The 22024-nt window shown below is 44.2% G+C and overlaps 1 protein-coding gene across 1 annotated transcript in view; it reads right to left on the bottom strand.

Moving 5' to 3' along the window:
- The window catches only part of ANKAR (ankyrin and armadillo repeat containing), a 106889-nt gene that overhangs the window by 56465 nt on the left and 28400 nt on the right, over positions 1-22024 (bottom strand). Inside the window, exons 5-8 of the mRNA XM_040357142.1 lie at positions 17878-17993; positions 13727-13907; positions 9777-9999; positions 6109-6153 (exon numbers count right to left, since the gene is read on the bottom strand). Coding sequence (XP_040213076.1) covers positions 6109-6153; positions 9777-9999; positions 13727-13907; positions 17878-17993 — 565 coding nt within the window. The remainder of the gene's footprint in view (positions 1-6108; positions 6154-9776; positions 10000-13726; positions 13908-17877; positions 17994-22024) is intronic.

Genomic DNA, 22024 nt, shown 5'->3' with positions numbered 1-22024 from the left:
AAATACGTTGGCAGAATGGCACATGAACGTACAGGTACGTCCCCTTTAAGAAGCCCAGCCACGGGTCACACGCGCCGGCAGCGGTGCGCTCGCGACCTGGTCCTGAGCTCCGTGATCCGCGGATCCGATTGCCGCCGGTGTCCCGTGATTGGGTCACAGAGCTGAAGAACGGGGAGAGGTAAGTATAAACAAACCTCTCCCTGTGCTTCCTAGTGAGCCTGTCACTGATCGTCTGTTCCCTGTCATAGTGAACGATGATCAGTGACGTCACACGCCCAGCCACACCCCCCCTACATTAAGAAACACACATTAGGGAACACTTAATCCCTTTAGCGCCCCCTACAGGTTAACCCTTTCACTGCCAGTGTCATTTTCACAGTAATCAGTGCATTTTTATAGCACTATTTGCTGTAAAAATTACAATGGTCCCAAAATAGTGTGAAAAGTGTCCGACATAATGTCGTAGTCACGATAAAAATCGCTGATCGCCGCCATCACTGGTAAAAAATAAGTTATTAATAAAAATGCCATATAACTATGCCCTATTTTGTAGACGCTATAACTTTTGCGCAAACCAACCAATAAGCGCTTATTTTACCAAAAATATGTAGAAGAATACGTATCTGCCTAAAGTGAGGAAAAAAAATTTATATATATTTTTGGGGGATATTTATTTCAGCAAAAAGTAAAAAATATTGTTTTTTTTTCAAAATTGTCGGTCTTTTTTTGTTTATAGCGAAAAAAATAAAAAATGTAGAGGTGATCAAATACCACCAAAAGAAAGCTCTATTTATGGGGAAAAAAGGACATCAATTTTGTTTGGGTGCAACGTCGCACGACCGCGCAATTGTCGGTTAAAGCGACGCCGTGCCGAATCGCAAAAAGTGCTCTGGTCAGGAAGGGGGTAAATTATTCCGGGTCCTAAAGTGGTTAAAATGGTTTAGTTTAGATACAGAATAGTGGTTAATGTACCTGTAACAATACTTCACCTTTAATGTAAACTGCTGAGTTTTTCTTTTAGGCCCCTTTCACACTGGGGCGGGAGCCGCTGTGGCGGTATAGCGCCGCTAAAAATAGCAACGCTATACCGTCGGATTTGGCACGGGATTCGGCCGCTAGCGGTGCCGTATTAACCTTCGCTAGTGGCCGATAAAGGGTTAATACCGCCCGCAATGCGCCTCTGCAGAGGCGCATTGCGGGCAGTATTGCCGCGGTTTCCCATTGTTTTAATTGGGAAGGAGCGGTATAGATACCGCTCCTGTCACCGCTCCAAAGATGCTGCTAGCAGGAGATTTTTTTCTTTCCTGCCAGCGCATCGCCTCAGTGTGAAAGCCCTCCGGCTTTCACATTGAGGTTGTTGGGCAGGAGTTTTTCAGGCGGTATAGCAGTGCTATTTTAAGCAATGTACCGCCTGAAAAACTCCAGTGTGAAAGGGGTCTTAGTGTTAGTGTTATGACTATAGATCATTGATTTACCTTTTCAGAAGTCTATAATGGGCTATATGGGCATTGGCCCAGATTCACAGAGAGCAAGGCGCACATTACGCCGCCGTAGAGTAACCACTGTACGCTACGCCAACGCAGCGCAGAGAGGCAAGCATTGCATTCAGCAAGCCAGTGCTCCCAACGCTGCGCCAGCGTGGGTTTCGAAGGCGCACGTCGGCGTAGGTGGAAGTGGGCCGCCATCCCTCACATGCGACAAAGTGATTCGACGCATGCGTGGAAGCATTGACCTTCCAGGGTCGCGATCGTTGCGGCGACGGCGCGGCCACATCACCGCGCTGTCTGTCCGCGCGGATTTCAGTTTGATGGTGTGTAGAACCATCAGACCGAAATCTCCGACCAGACATGTCCGATGAAAACGGTCCGGCGGACCGTTTTCATCGGACTGTCCGCTCGTCTGTACGGGGCCTAACATGTAATGTTTATATTTTGGAGATTTTTGTATATTTTTCAGTACTATCATATCCTAATAAGATTTTCCATGTAGGTAAATCAGATAGGGAAAATATGTAGATAGACTTTAGATCCCCTAGCTCTCATTTTATATAAATTTAATCGGGGTTGACATGTACAGCTGGACGCATTACTTTATGATATTTGTGAGCCAGGGTGGAGCGTTAGGGAGATTTCATATTCATAAGTTGTCTCACAATAATAAAGTCTCCAAAGCCTGGTTACCTTAGCTGACTTAATATTAAAGGAATGTCATTACAAACTGACCAAGTCCTTTCAAAGGTCATGTTGCTTGCAAGGGGGCTGGTCATTTTCTTACATACAAGTCCTGTATATACTACAGCTAAAACTTGGAATAGTCTCCAGAGCTGCCTTATGCATGTGTCTGGTATGATCATCTATGCCACACCGCGGAAACGGGTGGGACTCCATGGCAGAAAAGGCATCTTTAGTTAAGTAATCTTGTTATATGTACTAATATTTTTACATTTGTTATCTGTAACTGACATTACTTACTGTATTTATTGGCGTATAACACTCACTTTTTTACCCTGAAAATAGAGGGTAAACTGTGCCTGCGTGTTACACGCAGGGGGCTGTGGAAAGTTTTTTTCCTGAAACTTCCCTCTTAAAGTTAGGGTGCGTGTTATACGACTGTGCGTGTTATACGCCGATAAATACGGGTAATTAAATGTTATACCTATAAGTATTTGTGTGATCTTTCTTTGCACATCTTACAAACCACCCCCAAAAACATAAACTAGCACATAACCATGATAAAACAATGACTTCTTTAACCACTTAAGCCCCGGACCTTTAGGCAGCTTAATGCCCAGGCCAGGTTTTGCGATTCGGCACTGCGTCGCTTTAACAGACAATTGCGCGGTCGTGCGACGTGGCTCCCAAACAAAATTGGCGTACTTTTTTCCCCACAAATAGAGCTTTCTTTTGGTGGTATTTGATCACCTCTGCGGTTTTTATTTTTTGTGCTATAAACAAAAATAAAGCGACAATTTTGAAAAAAATGCAATATTTTTTACTTTTTGTTATCCCCCAAAAACATATATAATTTTTTTTTTTTCCCTCAGTTTAGGCCGATACGTATTCTTCGACCTATTTTTAGTAAAAAAAATCGCAATAAGCGTTTATCGATTGGTTTGCACAAAATGTATAGCGTTTACAAAATAGGGGATAGTTTTATTGCATTTTTATTAATTATTTTTTTGTTTACTACTAATGGCGGCGATCAGTGATTTTTTTCATGACTGTGACATTATGGCGGACATTTCGGACAATTTTGACACATTGTCATTTTCACAGCAAAAAATGCATTTAAATTGCATTGTTTATTGTGAAAATGACAGTTGCAGTTTGGGAGTTAACCACAGGGGGCGCTGTAGGAGTTAGGGTACACCTAGTGTGTGTTTACAACTGTAGGGGGGTGTGGCTGTAGGACTGACGTCATCGATCGAGTCTCCCTTATATAAGGGATCACTCGATCGATACGCCGCCACAGTGAAGCACGGGGAAGCCGTGTTTACACACGGCTCTCCTCGTTCTTCAGCTCCGGGGAGCGATCGCAACGGAGCGGCTATAAACAAATAGCCGCGCCGTCGTCCCGGATCGCTCCCCGAGGGAACCCTACCGCCGCATGTACCGGGGGGGGGGTCCCGATCGGACCCCCGACCCGCGGAAAGGCAAGGACGTACGTGTACGCCCATTTGCCTGTACGTGCCATATTGTGGACGTACATATACATGCGGCCGTCGGGAAGTGGTTAAAACGGACCTTCAGTAATTTTTTTTAACTTTCTATTAATTCTTGTGTCCTTGTTGTTTTAACTTTGGATAGTAAAACACTTCGACCCAGATTCACAAAGCACTTGCGTCCGACGTATAACAAGGTACGCCGACGTAAGTGCAAATGTGCGCCATCGTATCTGTGCGCCAGACCCACAAACTAAGATGCATCTAAAAACAGGCTTCACCCCGCCGACGTAACTTGCCTACGCCGGCGTAGGATGGGTGCACATTTAGTCTGGACGCATGGTGGCGCTCCCATTGATTAGCCATTCAAATATGCAAAATAGGGAAATACGGCGATTCACGAAAGTACGTGCGCCTGACGCAGGTTACGCGAGGTGCGCGTAAGTTGTACGTCCGGCGTAAAGTTATTCCCCATAAAGGAGGCGCAACCCAGCAGCAGACATGCAAAGGTGTGCACCAGGGAACACAAGCCGGCGTATTTTACGTTGGACGTGTGTCTGCCTGGGCGTAGGTTACGTTCACGCCGTACGCAGTGATCCAGCATAGTTTAGGCAATTGACGTGGTTGTGAGCAGGCGCAGGGGGATGCGTCCACGTCACGGCGCATGCTCAGTTCGTAATACGTATCTGTCTGGCGCTCGGCCCATAATTTGCATGGGGTCATGCCTCATTTGCATGGGTCACACCCACTTCCACCTACGCCTTCGAAACCCACGCCACGCTGGGAGCACTGGCTTGCTGAATTCCATGCTTGCCTCTCTGCGCTGTGTTGGTGTAGCGTACAGTGGTTACTCTACGGCGGCGTAATGTGTGCTGTGCTCTCTGTGAATCTGGGCCTGTTTCTTGTCTGGTCATTAGCCTAGACTTATGACATCATGCAGGACATCATGCAGTGCTCTCTCACTCTCGTGAGAGTTTTCCAGGAGGGGGGGGGGGTGAGTCATAAGAGGGCCAATGAAAGCTGCAGGGCTGCAGAGCTGGAGGTGTGCCTTTGTGTGTCTGCATAAATCCAGGAAGTAAACAGGTAGCAGCTTCAGCTGCCCACAGTTAAAATGGCTGCAGCCAGACTTAGTGGAGGGAGATTTCTGCAGCATATTTGGCAAGTACAAAATCACAGTATATATAAACTAATATGCAAAGTGGTTGGAGGGAAGCTTCAGAATGGCAAATATGTTTTTATTACAAATTATGTGAGCAGACTGCAGTTCCTATTTAACTACTTCAATACCAGGCACATTTATCCCCTTCCTGCCCAGGCCATTTTTCATCTTTCAGCAATGTCACGTTTTGAATGACAATTCCGCAGTTATGTAACACTTCACCTAAATACATTTTTTATATTTTTTTCTTAAATTTTATTCAAACGATATCACACTATCGAGACTCTTTTTCTACCATTTTTTTATGAGGAGACAGCTGCAGAGCAGGAAATAGCAGCACAGAGCTGCTTGGGACCCTGCAGTATATCTAGAATCCAGAGGTGATTCACAAGCGTGTTTTGACTAAGCTTAAACGCAAAGTCACACGCCCAGAGGTGAGCGGCTATTACCTAAGGGTGGGGAGCACCTGAGTGTGGAGATCACAGCACTGTTTGAACAACACCGATGGATCCAAAGATCTTAAACCACAGAAGGACTTTTGATGCGATTTGGGCTGAACTGATTCATGCGATCAGGGCAGCATAGCATATTTTGCATTTCAGCACTTTAAAAATTTTCACTTATTTTCACACTTTATAATATGCACTTTGTCTTATTACTGCAAGATGTTATATATGGATTATGATATGTACCTTTTATTTATGAGTCACGGTTATATCTTTGCGTCTGTACACTGATGAGTTTATAGCAATTTTTAGCAGTATCGCGTTGGTATACACAGGTAGTTATAGCGCGGCACATGCCCCTTTTATTTACAGTTTTATAATGTTTCAAGGTAGATGTGTTTTACACACAAAAAGAATGACACCAATACATTTTAGTTTTCATTTATTACTGAAAATCAACTTACATTTATTCAATTTCTATTTAAATCAGTTTATCATTACAAAATGACTTCTTTCACCAGAATAAAACATGCATTGGGCCAGCTTTTTTCACACCTGATTTGATAAACCTGGTGAGAAAAAGAAACCTATAGTGATTTATTGAAAGCAGAATTTTAAAAATGTTACGCTCCGGTGCGATTTATAACCTATTTCTGCTCCAGCGGGAGTTTTAGCCCTTCCTACTTGCAGTCTAGAAAACACTAAGCTGTCCAGGTGACTGCCTATGTAGTCTCTTACACTGCTTAGGTATAAGATGATATAATTGTTATGTATTCCCATACAATACCTGCCATTCATATATATAGAGAAAAGGAGAAATAAACAAAAACAAGTGACCATACCTGTTTTTTCAATGACCGTTTCCAGATTCTGGAGGCTCATCTTCCCTATGTAATAAACAAATACATTTATGAAAATGAAGCACAATCTATGATGTATGCAGCTTTTCCTATATTACAGGGAACTCAGACACTTTGGGCCAGATTCTCAAAGGGCTTACGACGGCGCAACGCCATTTGCGCCGTCATAAGTCCTAATCTGGCCCGGCGTATCTATGCGACTGATTCTTAGAATCAGTTATGCATAGATATCCATTAGATCTGACAGGCGTAAGGCTCTTACGCTGTCAGATCTTAGATGAATTGTTTTTTTCCCACCGCTAGGTGTCACCGACGTCGTTTTCCCCGTCGTCTATGCAAGTTAGCTATTTACGCGAGATTCCCGAACGTACGCACGGTCGACGCAGAGAATTTATGAAGTTTCCGTAGCTTTTGTGACGCGTAAAGTTGCCCCTGGGTCTATGAGGCGCAGTCAATGTTAAGTATGGCCGTCGTTCCCGCGTCGAAATTTAAAAAAGTACGTAATTTGCGTAAGTCGTCCGTGAATGGCGCTGGACGCCATTTACGTTAACGTCGAAACCAATGACGTCCTTGCGACGTCATTTAGCGCAATGCACGTCGGGAAATTTCAGGGACGGCGCATGCGCAGTACGATCGGCGCGGGAACGCACCTAATTTAAATGATCCACGCCCCCTACCTGGATCATTTGAATTAGGCGGGCTTGCGCCGGAGAATTTACGCTACGCCGCCGTAACTTTACAGGCAAGTGCTTTGTGAATCAAGCACTTGCCCGTAAAACTTGCGGCCGCGTAACGTAAATGAGATACATTACGCCGCCGCTGTTTTACGCCAGTCTACGAGAATCTGGCCCTTTGTGATTAATACACATCTTGCCAAACATTACACCTACAGCCTGCTGATTGGGCAGTGCAGGAGCAGTATCACACACACACACACACATAAGTCAACAACTGAGTTCACTCTGGTCTCTCCTCCTGGTTGTTCCCTGCTAGCATACATTGGAGTGAAAGGAGCGGCTCTTTCAGGGCGCTTTGCAGGTGTTATATTTAGCGTTATAGCACCTGCAAAGCGCCTCAGTGTGAAAGTAGCCTTATGCCGCTTACACACAATCATCAATCACTTGAATGGATTTTACGATGGAATTCCACTCAAGCTTGGCTTGCATACATACGGTCACACAAAAGTTCTCTGGAAGTTCTCTGGAATTTTGTCCGTCAAGAACACGGTGACGTACAACACTATGATGAGCCGAGAAAATAAAGTTCAATGCTTCCAAGCATGCGTCAAAATGTTTCCGAGCATGCTTCGGAATTTTGCGCATCGGAATTGCTACAGATGATCGGATTTTTCCGATAGGAAATTCCGACAGCAAAAGACCGATGGAGCATACACACGGTCGGAATTTCCGTTCAAAAGCTCACATCGGACTTTTGCTGTTGGAATTTCCGATAGTGTGTACGGGGCATTAGAGTAAAATCAGTTTCTTCAAGTAGATAAGGGACACAGGAATCCAATCTATTAGCCAGATTCAGAGAAGTTTACGCCGGCGTATCAGTAAATACGCCATCGTAACTCTGAATCTGTGCCTTCGTAAATTTTAGTGTATTCTCAAATAGAGATACACTTAAATCTAGCTAAGATACGACCTCCTACGCCGTCGTATCTTAGCTGTCTATTTACGCCGGCCGCTAGGGGCGAGATACGCCTATTCACAAACGTACGCTTGCCTGTCGCAGTAAAGATACGCCGTTTACGCAAGACATACGCCGGCATAAAGATAAAGCTGCTCTCTAGGTGGCGCAGCCCATGCAAAGTATGGATGTCGGAACAAGCGTATCTTTTTACGTCGTTTGCGCACTGGGATGCATCCACGGACGGCGCATGCGCCGTACGATCAAAACGTCAATTACGTGGGGTCATGCCATATTAACATAAAATACGCCCACCTCTTCCCAATTTGAATTAGGCGCGCTTACGCCGGCCCATTTACGATACGCCGCCGTAACTTAGGACGCAAGTGCTTTGTGAATACAGCACTTGCGTCTCTGACTTACAGCGGCGTAGCATAAATGCAATACGCTACGCCTGCACAAAGTTAAGCCAGTCTTTCTGAATCTGGCTATATGTCTCTAATGCCGCGTACACACGATCGGTCCATCCGATGAAAACGGTCTGATGGATTTTTCCATCGGTTAACCAATGAAGCTGACTGATGGTCCATCAGCTAAAAAAAACGATCGTGTCAGAACGCAGTGACGTAAAACACAATGACGTGCTGAAAAAAACGATGTTCAATGCTTCCAAGCATGCGTCGACTTGATTCTGAGCATGCGTAGATTTTTAACCGATGGACGTGCCTACAAACGATTGTTTTTTTCTTCTATCGGTTAGGTATCAATCGGTTGGATTTAAAACAAGATTGAATTTTTTTAACCGATGGATAAATAACCGATGGGGCCCACACACGATCGGTTTGGTCCGATGAAAACGGTCCATCAGACCATTGTCATCGGTTTGACCGATCGTGTGTACGTGGCAATAGGCTGCTTTCACACTGAGGCGCTTTATAGGCGCTATAACGCTAATAATAGTGCCTGCATAGCGCCTGTAAAGAGCCTCTCCTCTCACTCCAATGTGAAAGCCCGAGTGCTTTCACACTGGAGCGGTCCTGCAAGCCGCATCTTTGCAGCGCTGTAGGAGCAGTGTATACTCCGCTTCTAAAGCACCCCTGCCCATTGCAGGCGATTTTAACAATTTTTTGGGCCGCTAGCAGGGGTTAAAAGCGCCCCACTAGTGACCAAAAAGCGCAGCAAAAAAAAACGGTAAAGTGGTGCTAAAAATGGTCCGACGCCCCCACCGCCCCAATGTAAAAGTAGCCTAAATGAACTCCAGGAAACAGATTTTACAGTAAGTCTAATTTCACACTTTAGCCGCGGTTGTGGTAGCGCTATAGCGCCGCTCGTTGTAGCAGTGCTTTAGCCAAAGAAGGGGATAAAACCACTTCCAAAGCGATTTTCAGGCGCTTCCAAAGCGCTGCCCATTCATTTCAATGGGCAGTGCTCCCAAAGCACCACAAAGATGCTGCTAGCAGGACTTTTTCTAATGTCCTGCAAGCGCACTGCCCCAGTGTGAAAGCACTTAGGCTTTCACATTTGTGCAGCATGGGAGGCAGTTTTCAGGTGCTTTACAGGCACTATTTTTAGTGTTAAAACGCCTTAAAACTGCCTCAGCGTGAAAGGAGCCCAAGTACAAAATTGCTTTCTTTCTCATTTATTATGGGACACAGAAATTCCGTTATTCCAAGACGACAATTGAGTTATACTACCACCCTCAAGAGGAATCAGACATTAGATAACAAAAAAGCAGTTATGGTAATGGGAGGAGCAGGCGGACCAATGGCTTTTTTGTTTACCAGTGTCCAATTCCTCCCGGAGGGGGTAGTGTAACCCGTTTGACTCAGAATCATGTGTCCCTTAACAACTGAAAAATAAATACATTTAATATTTTCCAAAGGAATACACAAATGCATTACATGCTCTTTTTTATACAGTATATATTATCATACATTAGCAACCAATCTGTTTAGGATCAACAAGTAATTACATGTTACGATGTGAAATGAAACAATCTTCAACAGTGGAAAATTCACCTTGTGTAGCAAAATTACTACTTTGTTGTTGGTTTAAATCCACACCAGCTTTTGATAACTGAGAAACAACTGCAACTCTATTATGTAAAGCAGCGTGGTGTAAAATAGAATAGCCGGCATCATCAAGAATATTCAGCCCAGAAATGGGAGTTTTACGGCAAAAAGTGTAAAAGATGGCAGTTAGTCCTCTCTCTGCAGCAGCTTTTATTCCAAATGATATGTTCTAAAAGAGGGAAATACCAAATCAGATCTATCACAGCATGACTTAATAGCTGAAGATATTCTCTTGCTTATGTACTCTAACTTATAAAAAATGTATCACCATGTACAGCAGTGGCAGTCGACTCTCCTGTTATAATGGGCCTCAAGTGCGGCCTGACATTTATGCCGCGTACACACGATCGGTTTGTCTGATGAAAACGGCCTCATGCACCGTTTTCATCAGACTAACCGATCGTGTGTGGGCCCCATTGTTTTTTTATCCATCGGTTAAAAAACTAGGAACTTGTTTTAAAATTATCTGATGGTTAACTAACCGATGGAAAAAAAACGATCGTCTGTAGGCACGTCCATCGGTTAAAAATCCACGCATGCTCAGACTAAATTAGGGGACAGGAGCGCTCATTCTGGTAAAACTAGCGTTCGTTATGGAGCTAGCACATTCATCATGCTGTAACAGACAGAAAATAGCAAATCGTCTTTTACTAACACAAAATCAGCTAAAGCAGCCCCAAGGGTGGCGCCATTGGATTTGAACTTCCCCTTTATAGTGCCGTCGTACGTGGTTTACGTGACCGCGTTCTGACACGATCGAATTTCTTAAACAATGGTGTGTAGGCACGACTGATCATCAGTCAGCTTCATCGGATAACTGATGGACGGATGGACCGATCGTGTGTACAGGGCATAAGCCCTCATGCACACTAGAAAGAAAAAATCTGCTGTAAAAACGTTGGCCGAAAAAATGCTAATGCTTTAGTGTTTTTTTGCCAATGTTTAGCAGTGTTTAGCCTAGTGTGTAAGCTTTGTTTACTAGCTGCATCGTTAGGGGCGGAGATGCCGCCGTCCTTAAAGCGGTGGTTTACCCTAATAAAACATTTTTTTTTATAGCATTAAATTAGGCATAGTAGCGTGAGCTACAGTATGCCTGTATTGATTTTTTTAGCCCCGTACTGACTGTGCAATCGTATATAGAAGATTCCGACTCCCCGCGGGGAATGGGCGTTCCTATCAAGAGGGAGGATGATTGACGGCCGGCTATGGCACGTCACTCTTCTCTGGAAATAGCCGAAATAGGACTTGGCGAAGAGCCGAGACCTGTTCCGGCTATCTTCGGGGAGCGTGACGTGCCATAGCCGGCCGTCAATCATCCTCCCTCTTGATAGGAACGCCCATTCCCTTCTATATACGATTGCACAGTGAGTACGGGGCTAAAAAAATCAATACAGGCATACTGTAGCTCGCGCTACTATGCCTAATTTAATGCTAAAATGTTGTTAGTGTGGGTGAACCACCGCTTTAACCACCAGTGAATAGCCAGCCACTGCGTCCTTTACAACGGATGAGTCATCAGCTGTCAGCGGGCTTCCTCGCTGACAACTGAATGTAAAAAAAACAATTGCCAGCAATAGAAAAATGTGAAGGAAAATAAACGTCGTGGGGGTCCCCCGAAACCATACCAGGCCCTTTTGGTCTTGTATGTACACCAAAAATAAAAAAAATGCGTGAAGTCCTCCCCAGAATCCATACCAGACCCTTATCCCAGGATGCAGCCTGGCAGGCCAGGAAAGGAGGGGAGTGAATGAGCACCCCCCCCCACTGAACTATACCAGGCTACATCTCCTCAACATAGGGGGTGCTTTGGGGCGGGGCCCTTTTCTCCATGTTGATGGGGACAAGGGCCTCTTCCCCACGACCCTGTGTGATGACTCTGGGGGTCTGCAGGCGGGGGGGGGGGTTATTGGAATCTGGGAGCCCCCTTTAACAAGGGGGTCCCCAGACCTGCCTCCCCATGTGAATGAGTATGGGGTACATTGTACCTATACTCATTCACCAAAAAAGAAATAAAAACACACACACACAGTTTGACAATTCTCTTATTAAAATAAAATGAAAACAATGTCCTCTGATTTAGATCTATCATCAATCACGACGCCCCATGTTAAGGGGGCTTCAAGATTCTGATAAACCCCCTGCCCACAGACCCCCACAACCACTGCCCAGGGTTGTGGGGAAGAGGCCCTTGTCCCCATTAACATGGGGACAAAGTGCTTTTGCAGAGCCCCCCCACCCCAAAGCACTCCCCCATGTTGAGGGCATGTGCCCTTGTATGGATCGCTTCCCAACTCACTCCTTAACAACCAGGTTGTTAAGGACCCCACAGCCTCCTCACCAAAAAATAAATAAATAAATATGGAGAGGCGTTTTGAAGTTGTGCATGAGGCCTTAAGGGCCACACATAATATTCAGCATATAATAATGCTACATAAACCTTATAGAAACTGCTGACCCACACAACGGGAGATGGTCAAAGACCACAGGCATGCTACTAAAATAATTCAGAGAATTTAGACATCCTACAGAGCTGATGGTTGCATGCCTCAGAAGACAGTCATAGACTGGGGACAAATTACATGAGACTACTCAAGATCTCAGCAATTACAGGGCAATAGAAAAACACAGACAACCTGCAGAGGTCCTAAGAGCTGTACAAAAAGCACCAGGGGGGCCGCATACAGAAACAAAGTAGAATAATAACCCCATTTTCTTAGCCTATAATGATAAGCAGCAAACACAGAATTATTCTGATTATGCTTCAATTACTAGTACACTTCTATTTACAAATCATCGATAGCTGACCATATAACAGTCCTATAAAAATAGGGGATCAAGCTCAAGAAATCCTAAGTCAGATTTTTTCAAGTAACATCATGTTTTCCTTTGTTTTTAATACCTAATGCCGCGTACACACGATCATTTTTCGGCATGAAAAAAAAATTGTTTTTAAAAAATGTAATTTAAAATGATCGTGTGTGGGCTTCACGACATTTTTCGGGTTCTGAAAAATGAAAAAAAAAAAAAAAATCGAACATGCTGCATTTTTTAACGACGTTTTAAACAATGTCGTTTTTCGGGTTGTAAAAAATGAGCGTGTGTGGGCTAAAACTACGTTAAAAACCCACGCATGCTCAGAAGCAAGTTATGAGACGGGAGCGCTCGTTCTGGTAAAACTACCATTCGTAATGGAGTAAGCACATTCATCACGCTGTAACAGACAAAAAAGCGCGAATCGTCTTTTACTAACACAGAATCAGCTAAAGCAGCCCCAAGGGTGGCGTCATCCGCATGGAACTTCCCCTTTATAGTGCCGTTGTACGTCACCGCGCTTTGCTAGAGCATTTTTTAAAAACGATGGTGTGTGTGCAACGTCGTTTTAATGATGAAGTTGGAAAATGTTGTTGTTTCTACATGCTGAAAAACTTCATGCTGAAAAATGATCGTGTGTACGCGGCCTAAGTGCTTCATGGTCCACTTGTTTGTGCCAGTATTTAAAAAAAAAAAGGGATTTTTAGACTTAAATTGAATGTGATATGAATGGAGAAAATTTAGGTAGATAACAGTAGAAATAATTTAGATTAAGTTTTGGGTAGAATTCTTCTTTAAAGTGCAGGTAAAGGCATTTTTTTTTTAAATTTGGATAGAGAGAGGAAGGGGAGACCCTACAGTATACCAACCTTTTATATCTGTCTTTGTCCCTGTTGGGGAAATATATCCCTGTATTTGTCCTTCTGACTACTGTCACCAATACAGAATGTAAGTGGAAAGTCCAATTGTGACATCTGTCCAGGTTACAACTAAGATGGAAATTCCCCATACTTTTGGTGTTGCCTATACATATGATTTATTTATTTTTGAAAATCACGCATATACAAAAACTCCTTGTAACATACCTTGCACTTTATTGCCTTTTTATAGCCAAACCTTTTCTTCAGTTGCTCATGGAGATGGATATCTGTTAGTGGAAGCCTTTTGGGCCTCAGTGTGCTTATTATTCCATTGACTGCTCCCCACCACTGCTTTTTTTGCATTGTTTGATAAAAGTCTTCAAGCTGGATTGCAATTACATTGTAACTATAAAAAAGACACAGCAAAAACATGAAAACCAGGATGTGATGCCCCCACACAGACTCCAACCCTTAGATGTAATATCCTTTAAGAGGGGGATTTCTCCCTTTAAGCCATAATTGTGTCCTAGAGTAACTTCTCCCTCTCAGGCCTCGTACACACGACCGAACATGTCTGCTGAAACTGGTCCGCCGGACCAGTTCCCGCGGACATGTTCGGTCGTGTGTACGGCCGACCGGACTAATGTCTGGCGGATCGGACAGGTTTCCAGCGGACAAATGTTTCTTAGCATGCTAAGAAACATGTCCGCTGGAAGCCTGTCCGTCGGACATGTTCGGTCGTCTGTACGACTTACCGGACATGTCCGCTCTGCCGAAAGCCCTCGCATGCGTCGAAGTGATTCGACGCATGCGTGGAAGCATTGACCTTCCAGGGTCGTGCACGTCGCGGCCACGTCGCGAACCACGTCACCGCGTTTCTTTTCCGCGGGGATTTTGGTCTGATGGTGTGTACAGCGGACCGTTTTCATCGGGCCTGTTCGATGGTGTGTACGAGGCCTTACAGTCTGAGATCTGCTACATAAAAAAAGGCTGCATTGAAAGCAGCATTAAACTGCTTTTTTGTTTTATTGTTGAATAAATAGACCCACGGGAGCATAATGTGTTAGTATGCAATGCATATTAGCACATTATGGCAGACTTACCGTACCTGTCAAGCGAGGACCTCCAGTGATGTGCTGTCAGCATTCCCACTGGTCACAGTGTTATGGATTGTTTAATACTCTAATTAAGGTTGAGCAAACCTCTACATTTTAAAAAGGTATAAAATAATGCAGAATGTTTGAACATGTAGTGCTCAGTGATATTTGATACTTACAGTATGCTGGACATACACTAGTAGACTTTTAAACGAACGTTGATAGAAAACCTCACATAAACATTCATATGAAAATTCTCAGTGGTAGAAAATGAACATCGATTTGACCCCACTAATGATTAGAAAACCAAACAAATGTCCTTAGAATAAAACATTTAGAATAAAATTCTACTAGTGTATGGCCAGTTTTAGTACTAGCAATGTGTGTCCTAAATGTAGGTCCAATTTCAGCCCGAATTTTGGGCTGAATTCGAATCTAAAACACACCAAAAAAAAGGATTTTTGTACTCACCGTAAAATCCATTTCTCTGAGTTCATAGACGGACACAGCCTTCATTGACCTTAGGGTTATGCTTCTTCCTACCAGGAGATTTAAGAAGCATAACCCTAAGGTCAATGAAGGCTGTGTCCGTCTATGAACGAAAGAGAAAGGCACACGTTTTTCTTGCACACTGCACCAGACCCGCTGCGGAGATATGTGAACCGGCTTCATAGAGAACTAGTCACATTCTCCTGCTATGCGAATTGGAAGCGGGGAAATGCGCATTCAATTCGCATAGGTGTGAACCAAGCCTTATGCCTGAATGGACAAGTGCAGTATATGCATATTTAGATGGAGTACTGAAAGAAGTCATTGGGCCATCTTTGATGCAGATAGGGGTTCTGAACAATATTCCACCTGCAAATAAAAGAAAACAAATAGCAGCAGCAATCTTGCTGGAACTCAGGGACAATTTTTTGTGATTAGGGCCGGTTCACACTGCTGTGCTGTCTGACATTGGATGTGATTTGTACCGCACTGCACCCTTTTTTGGTCCGCAGCAGAATCAGATCGCATGGGTATTCACACCCATGCGATACGATTCCTGTCCAAATTTGCAAACCGATTTGGGGATGTCATTAGCTTTCTATTGACACTCCCAGCACTTTGCACATGGCAGTGTGAACAGCCTGCGAGTTATATGCTATGCGGGAACCCGCAATGGATTCACAGGGTTTACTCATCGCTGCAGTGTGAACCAGCCCACTTCATCCGAGACAGCTGGTGACTTTGTTATATAAAGTTAAAATTAAAATATGTTAGGACTGGAGGTCTCAACATTAACAGTGCTAAAATTAGAAGTCTATATAAAAATTACAGTGATACACAATAATATACAGTATATTGTGATATTAGTGACATAAAATCAACATGAGCCCAACAAAGATCAAATTGGTCCATAATGAATATGAATAGAATCAAAGGGTAACATGTGACAAGTAGTGTGCATCACACACACATCCAATCATCAAGATCGTGCAAGAAATGGAAAAGTGATGTGCCGAGTTGTATCCACAGCTGGTTTCTATGTCCTGAGCAACACACTGCTTGAAAACACAGCCACCAATCCACCTCGTGGGCACCCCTTTGTGGATGTACTTACCAGAGGTAAGCATATAACCTCCTCTTAATCAGAATACACCTGAAGCCTTTGGACTAGATCATCAACACTCGTGCTCTTGATAAGGACAGCATGGCAGGTATATCATGAAAAGATATGAAGGAATGCTCGGCATAGTGTAAAACTGCTACTTTATTGTAATCATAAAAACCCTGCTTACAAATTATGCTTACAAGATGTGAATATCAAAACAGCATGTCAGCACAAGCAAAGTCGTCTGTCTCACCACCGCCTTTAATTCCAAAAAAAAACCCTGGTTGCGTTTAGTCTCGGGATGACGCTCTGCTGTTTGAGCGTCAGGTGAGCTGCGCAGTCACGCCCTACGTGACCCGTGTGTCTCCCAAAAGATAGCGGGGGGGGTGAAGGAAGTGGCGTAGATACCCGCGGGTGGCTCGGGTATCTATGCCCCGAAGTGGGAGAAAATAACTGTATTACACAGGTATCAGCTCCCCGTCCCCCTTGAAAGGTGCTGGAGGGAGGAGTGTTCCGAAAAGCGGAAGTTCAATTTTTGGGTGGAACGCCGCTTTAAGTGTGTCCTAGGGAGGTGTTTCTAACTGTGGGGGGAGTAGACTGACTGGGAGTACAGAGAGATCACTATTCCTGATCACTCGGAACAGACGATCTCACGGAACTCTCCCGTCAGAACTGGCATCTGCTTTGTTTACACTGGCAGATCCCCATTTTGCCTCTCTGAGGAGCAATCGCAGGTGGCCGGCGATCATTGCGGCCGCCGAACCCGCGCATTGGCTCCCCCCATAAGAGTTTGTCGTTTTGCACAATAGGGCCTGCCCTGATGCAGTAGGCAGTCCTTACGTGGTTAAAGTTCATGTATGTGTAAAGGCAGGCGTCCCAATACTTTTGGTAATATAGTGTAAATATATATCCTGTATAGTTGATTCACAAAAAGGTGATTTATATCCTTTGTGGCTAATAAGGAGCTAGTTAAATTACCTTTTTTTGGCCGTAGTTTAACTTTAAAGGATTTGTATAGGCATGTGCCAAATTTACTACGGATGGACTAAGACTGGGATGCCATTAAAGTTCATGTGCGTGTAAAGGCAGGCGTCCCAATACTTTTGACAATATAGTGTTTGTTTAGTATTAGTATATTTAGTTAAAAGAATTTCCCTGACCCATCCCTTATCCATATACATTTTCACACATTTTGAGTAATGTTAGGAAAGATAAGGAGCAGTTGCTATGAGTTATGATTTTTAATTCTAAAAGTTAAAGTATATCTTTTCAGTTTTGAAAGAGTAGGGAAAGGTTGAAACTGCAGTCCGTTTTTTCTACATTTTTGTCTCATGAGAGACAGATCTCTCTTCACTTCCTGCACTGTAGACTCAACACAAAGTGTGAGGGATATCCACCCTGAGACAGTTGTCATAAGTGTCCCCATTGAAAGATTTCCCCTCTGGTCCTGTTTTCGTAACAATAAAACATTGGGATTTACCCTCACTTTGATTGCTGGTGAGATTGGTGATCAGGACAACTGGGGACACAGACAGCAATAAAAACCTGACCAGCGGTCTAACCTCTCCTCACTCCAAATCTAAAGAAAAAGTTTTGTCTTAAGTTTGAAATATAATCACCTAAGAAGTAGAATATGGATAACAAGTTATTTATGTCTAATTTAAATATAAGAAAAGGTCACTTACCTCTTTCCATTAACATTCTTTATAGGAAGGGGATAATGTTCCCTGTATGTTGTATCGAGATCAAGCAGGTCATTCATGTGCTTTGTTGCCATGACCAGCATGTCTTCATAAGCCTCCTAAACAAAATAAACTGGGTTGTCAGGCTCCATGCACACTGGCTTAAAAAACTTTTAGGTAGATTCAGAAAGATTTAGGCCGGCTTATCAGTAGATAAGCCGGCCTAACTCTGAATCTACGCCGGTGTTTGTTTAACCTCCCTGGCGGTATGATTCTGTCAGAAAAAAGGTGCTGAAAGCGGTACCATTATTTGCAAGGAAATTTGGCGTTTTATATTGTAGGCCTGTCATTTTTAGAAATAACTCACTTAAATCTGACCAAACAAGATTCTAATAGGCATCCCGGGTATGACATTTTTTTAAAAACAAAATTATAAATTATAATATAATAAATAATTATAAATAATTATAACAAATAATAATATAATTATAATAAAAATTATTCAATAATGTAATCAAATTAAAATCACTGAAATTTGCTCAGTTGCAGAATTGTTGCTGTCATTATTTTTTTTTTTTTATGACGAATTTCCCCACAAATCGCTATCGCACAATTCTGCAAGTGATTATAATTTATTATCGCTGTTTTTTAGCTGATCTAAAACTATTTTTGACATAAAGGGACACTTTTGGTTGCTATGGACAATCTACAGTTTGCAGGGAGAAAGAAACGTTTTTATTATATAAAATGACATGCATGACACAGGACAGACCACTAGGGACAAGGGGGATGTGTTTTTTTTACATACAGTACTGTAATCTATAAGATTACAGTATACTGTATGTAAAGTGTTTGTTTACGTTTTTGAATTTGGCGCCGTTCTCCGTCCCCGTGCGTCGTAACGTCGCAGGGAACGGAGATCGGCGTCACACGGAAGCACTATGTGAATCGAGCGAGGTCCCGCTCGCTCACACAGCGCGGTGGCATCGCTGGATCCAGGGACAAGGTAAGTAAAAAGTGCCTGTGGATTCAGCGAGGCGAGCCCGAGACTGACTCGGGGTTACCGATCGTAGCAGGAAAATCAAACCCCGAGTCAGTCTCGGGAAGACCGCCAGGGAGGTTAAGCGTATGCTCAAACAGAGATACGCTTAAACAAAGCTAAGATAGGACGGCTTGCGCCGTTCTATCTTAGCTTGCAATTTTTTGGATGGCCGCTAGGTGGCGCTTCCATTGCGGCCGGCGTAGATTATGTAAATTAGCTTTTACGCCGATTCCCGAACGTACGTGAGCCTGCCGCAGTCGATTAACGTCGTTTCCGTAAGGCCTTAGGCGGCCTAAAGTTATTCCACCTATGAGGTGGAATAACAATGTTAAAGTATGGCCGCCGTTCCCGCCGCGAGGTTCGAATTTTTTACGTCGTTTGCGTAAGTCGTCCGTGAATCGGGAGTTACGTCGTTTACGTCCGCGTCGAAATCAATAGGCCTGTACGGCGTACTTAGCCGCAATGCGCCCTGGGAAATGTAGGCGCCCGGCGCATGCGCAGTGTCAAAAAACGTGAGGTCAAGCCTCATTTCCATACAACACGCCCCCCTCCAAGCAATTTGAATTAGGCGCCCTTACGCCCGCCGTGTTTACACTACACCGCCCTAAGTAAGGAGGTAAGTGCTTTCTGAATCATGTACTTTCCTCTCTTACTTAAGGCGGCGTAGTGTAAACACGCTAGGCTACGCTGTCCTTAAGTTTAGGCGCCCCTACCTGAATCTACCCATTTGCTTCTATGGGAGTTTTGTGTTGTGCCTGTAGAAGCAGCTCAATGTTATCCTATGTGTCCATGCACATAAAGCCTCGTACACACGACCGAGAAACTCGACGGGCGAAACACATAGTTTTGCTCGTCGAGTTCCTTGTTAGGCTGTCGAGGATCTCGGCGAGCCAAATTTCTCCATTCCCGTCAAGGAAATAGAGAACATGCTCTCTTTTTGGCTCATCGAGTTTCTCTACAGTTTCCTCGACGAAAATGTACACACGACCGGTTTCCTCGGCAAAAAAAGTCTCCCAGCAAGTGTACGAGACCTTAGGCATATTTTGAGTTCAACGTTTAGAAGCAGGAAAAAAAAAAAATTCTGGTTTGCGTTTCTGATTGGAGCTCACTGGCAGAAAAAAACGTAAAAGTCTTCTAAACTCGTTTAGACTTTGTACAAAAAATTCTCGATATGGGAGTGTTTTACTCCCAAGAGAACAGAAGTTTTTTTAAGCCCAGTGTGCATGGAGCCTTAACCTGTTCATGACCAGAGGTTATTGATGATTATATGTGCAGACCAAATTTAGCAACATCAGCATGTGTCAACTAACTACACAGTAACTCTATGACTTAAGCTGGACATGGATAGATCGAAATTCAACCAGTTCATCAGGGGCTGGCTGAATTTCGATCAGTGTGTGGCCATCCCTAACGGACAGGAAGTTGGTAATTTGATCGACTTCTGTTGAAAGGACATGTTGGGAAATAATTGGAAATTTCTTCGCCAGCAGTGGTTGCAGATGGTAATCAGTTATTCTGGTAGCGGCACGTGCCACTATCAGAATACAATTTCCCGGTTGGGGGGCTTCATCCACTCGCCTTCGGAGTCCGCCTGCCGCCGCCAGCTCAGCGGGAGATCTGTCCGCAGATCTCCGCTGAGCCGACGGATGACAAGCTCCTCTCTGCTCACTGAACGGGGAGGGGCTTGTCGGGCGCTGCTGTCTCCTATGGAGAGATCTGATGATAACGGACAGCATGTCCGTTTTCATCAGATCTTACCCAATCTGATCCGCCATGGACGGATGGGGATGTTACGTCTGTTTTTAGCGGATCGGGTCGGATGTCAGCGGACATGTCTCCGCTGACATCCGACGCTCCATAGAGATGCATAGAGTGGCCATTCAGGTCCGCCGTCAAAACTAACAGGTGGACCTGAACGGTCCATCTGTGTGAAATGGGCCTAAGTGTATGACCAGCTTAATTTGTCAACCTAAATAATTTTTACACCTTGTTACAGAAATATAAATCTTTTATTTATTGTGGAGTGTTAATATGTACAATGCTGCTGGTTAAAGTGGAGTTACACCCAAAAGTGGAACTCCGCTCATCGGATTTCTTCCCTCTTCCGGTGCCACATTTGGCACCTTTCGGCTGGAGGGGGGACAGGTATCCTTTCCCACTTCCGGGGCTCCTTTCTCCTTTCGCCACCAGGACAGTAAGAGAGAGGAGCGGAGCCTCGCGCGTGCACAGTAGGGTTCCCGGCATGAAGCCAAAAGGCTACACTCCGGGTACCCTTACCCTCAGTGGCGGTGGCAGCACCTGACAGCTGATGGAAACATCAGCTGCGGGTGCTGTCACCTGTGGCCTCCAGGACAGGTAAGTGTGCATTTATTAAAAGCCAGCAGCTGTAGTATGTGTAGCTGCTGGTTTTTACTATTTTTTTGGGGGCGGAACGCTTTAAGGCAGAACTAAACCCCTCGATTTACGAGTTTCCCCAAACAATTTAAGGTATGCCAAGATTTATAACTGCCACAGTTGCTTGTGCTCTAAACTTAACTGTCAAAGCCATCAAGAGGCTGATGTCATAGCTGATCAAACGCGCAACAACAAGGCAACTGCAGATCAAACAGAGGCTAAGATGGCTGTAAAGGATAGGAGGGTTTAGTTACATTTTATTGAGAACATGGAATAAATTTCTTGGATAAACAGTAAACATTACAGAACAAGTCCTGTTGAATGTGACTACGTACTACTAACTTCAGCATCTTACACACATCTAGGTGTGTTGGATGCCTGGTCCCCACTATGTGCTGTGATTCTTTCCACCAGCCGCTATGTCACTACTGCATCCTGTACACGGACTAGAAGTGTATTGCGTACTGAAGATTTTTCAGCAACCATAGCTAAACCATAGCGATATACCGTCGGAATTGCCGCGGGATTCGGCCGCTAGCGGTGCGGTATTAACCCCCGCTAGGGGCCAATAAAGGGATAATACCGCCCGCAATGCGCCTCTGCGTGCGGTATTACCGCGGTTTCCCATTGTTTTAAATGGGAAGGAGCAGTGAAGAAGCGGTATACATACCGCTCCTCTCACCGCTCCAAAGATGCTGCTGCCAGGAGATTTTT

The sequence above is a fragment of the Rana temporaria genome, chromosome 6 (assembly GCF_905171775.1).
Source record: "Rana temporaria chromosome 6, aRanTem1.1, whole genome shotgun sequence".
Classification (NCBI taxonomy): Eukaryota; Metazoa; Chordata; class Amphibia; order Anura; family Ranidae; genus Rana; species Rana temporaria.
This window is presented reverse-complemented; position numbering and strand designations above follow the sequence as displayed.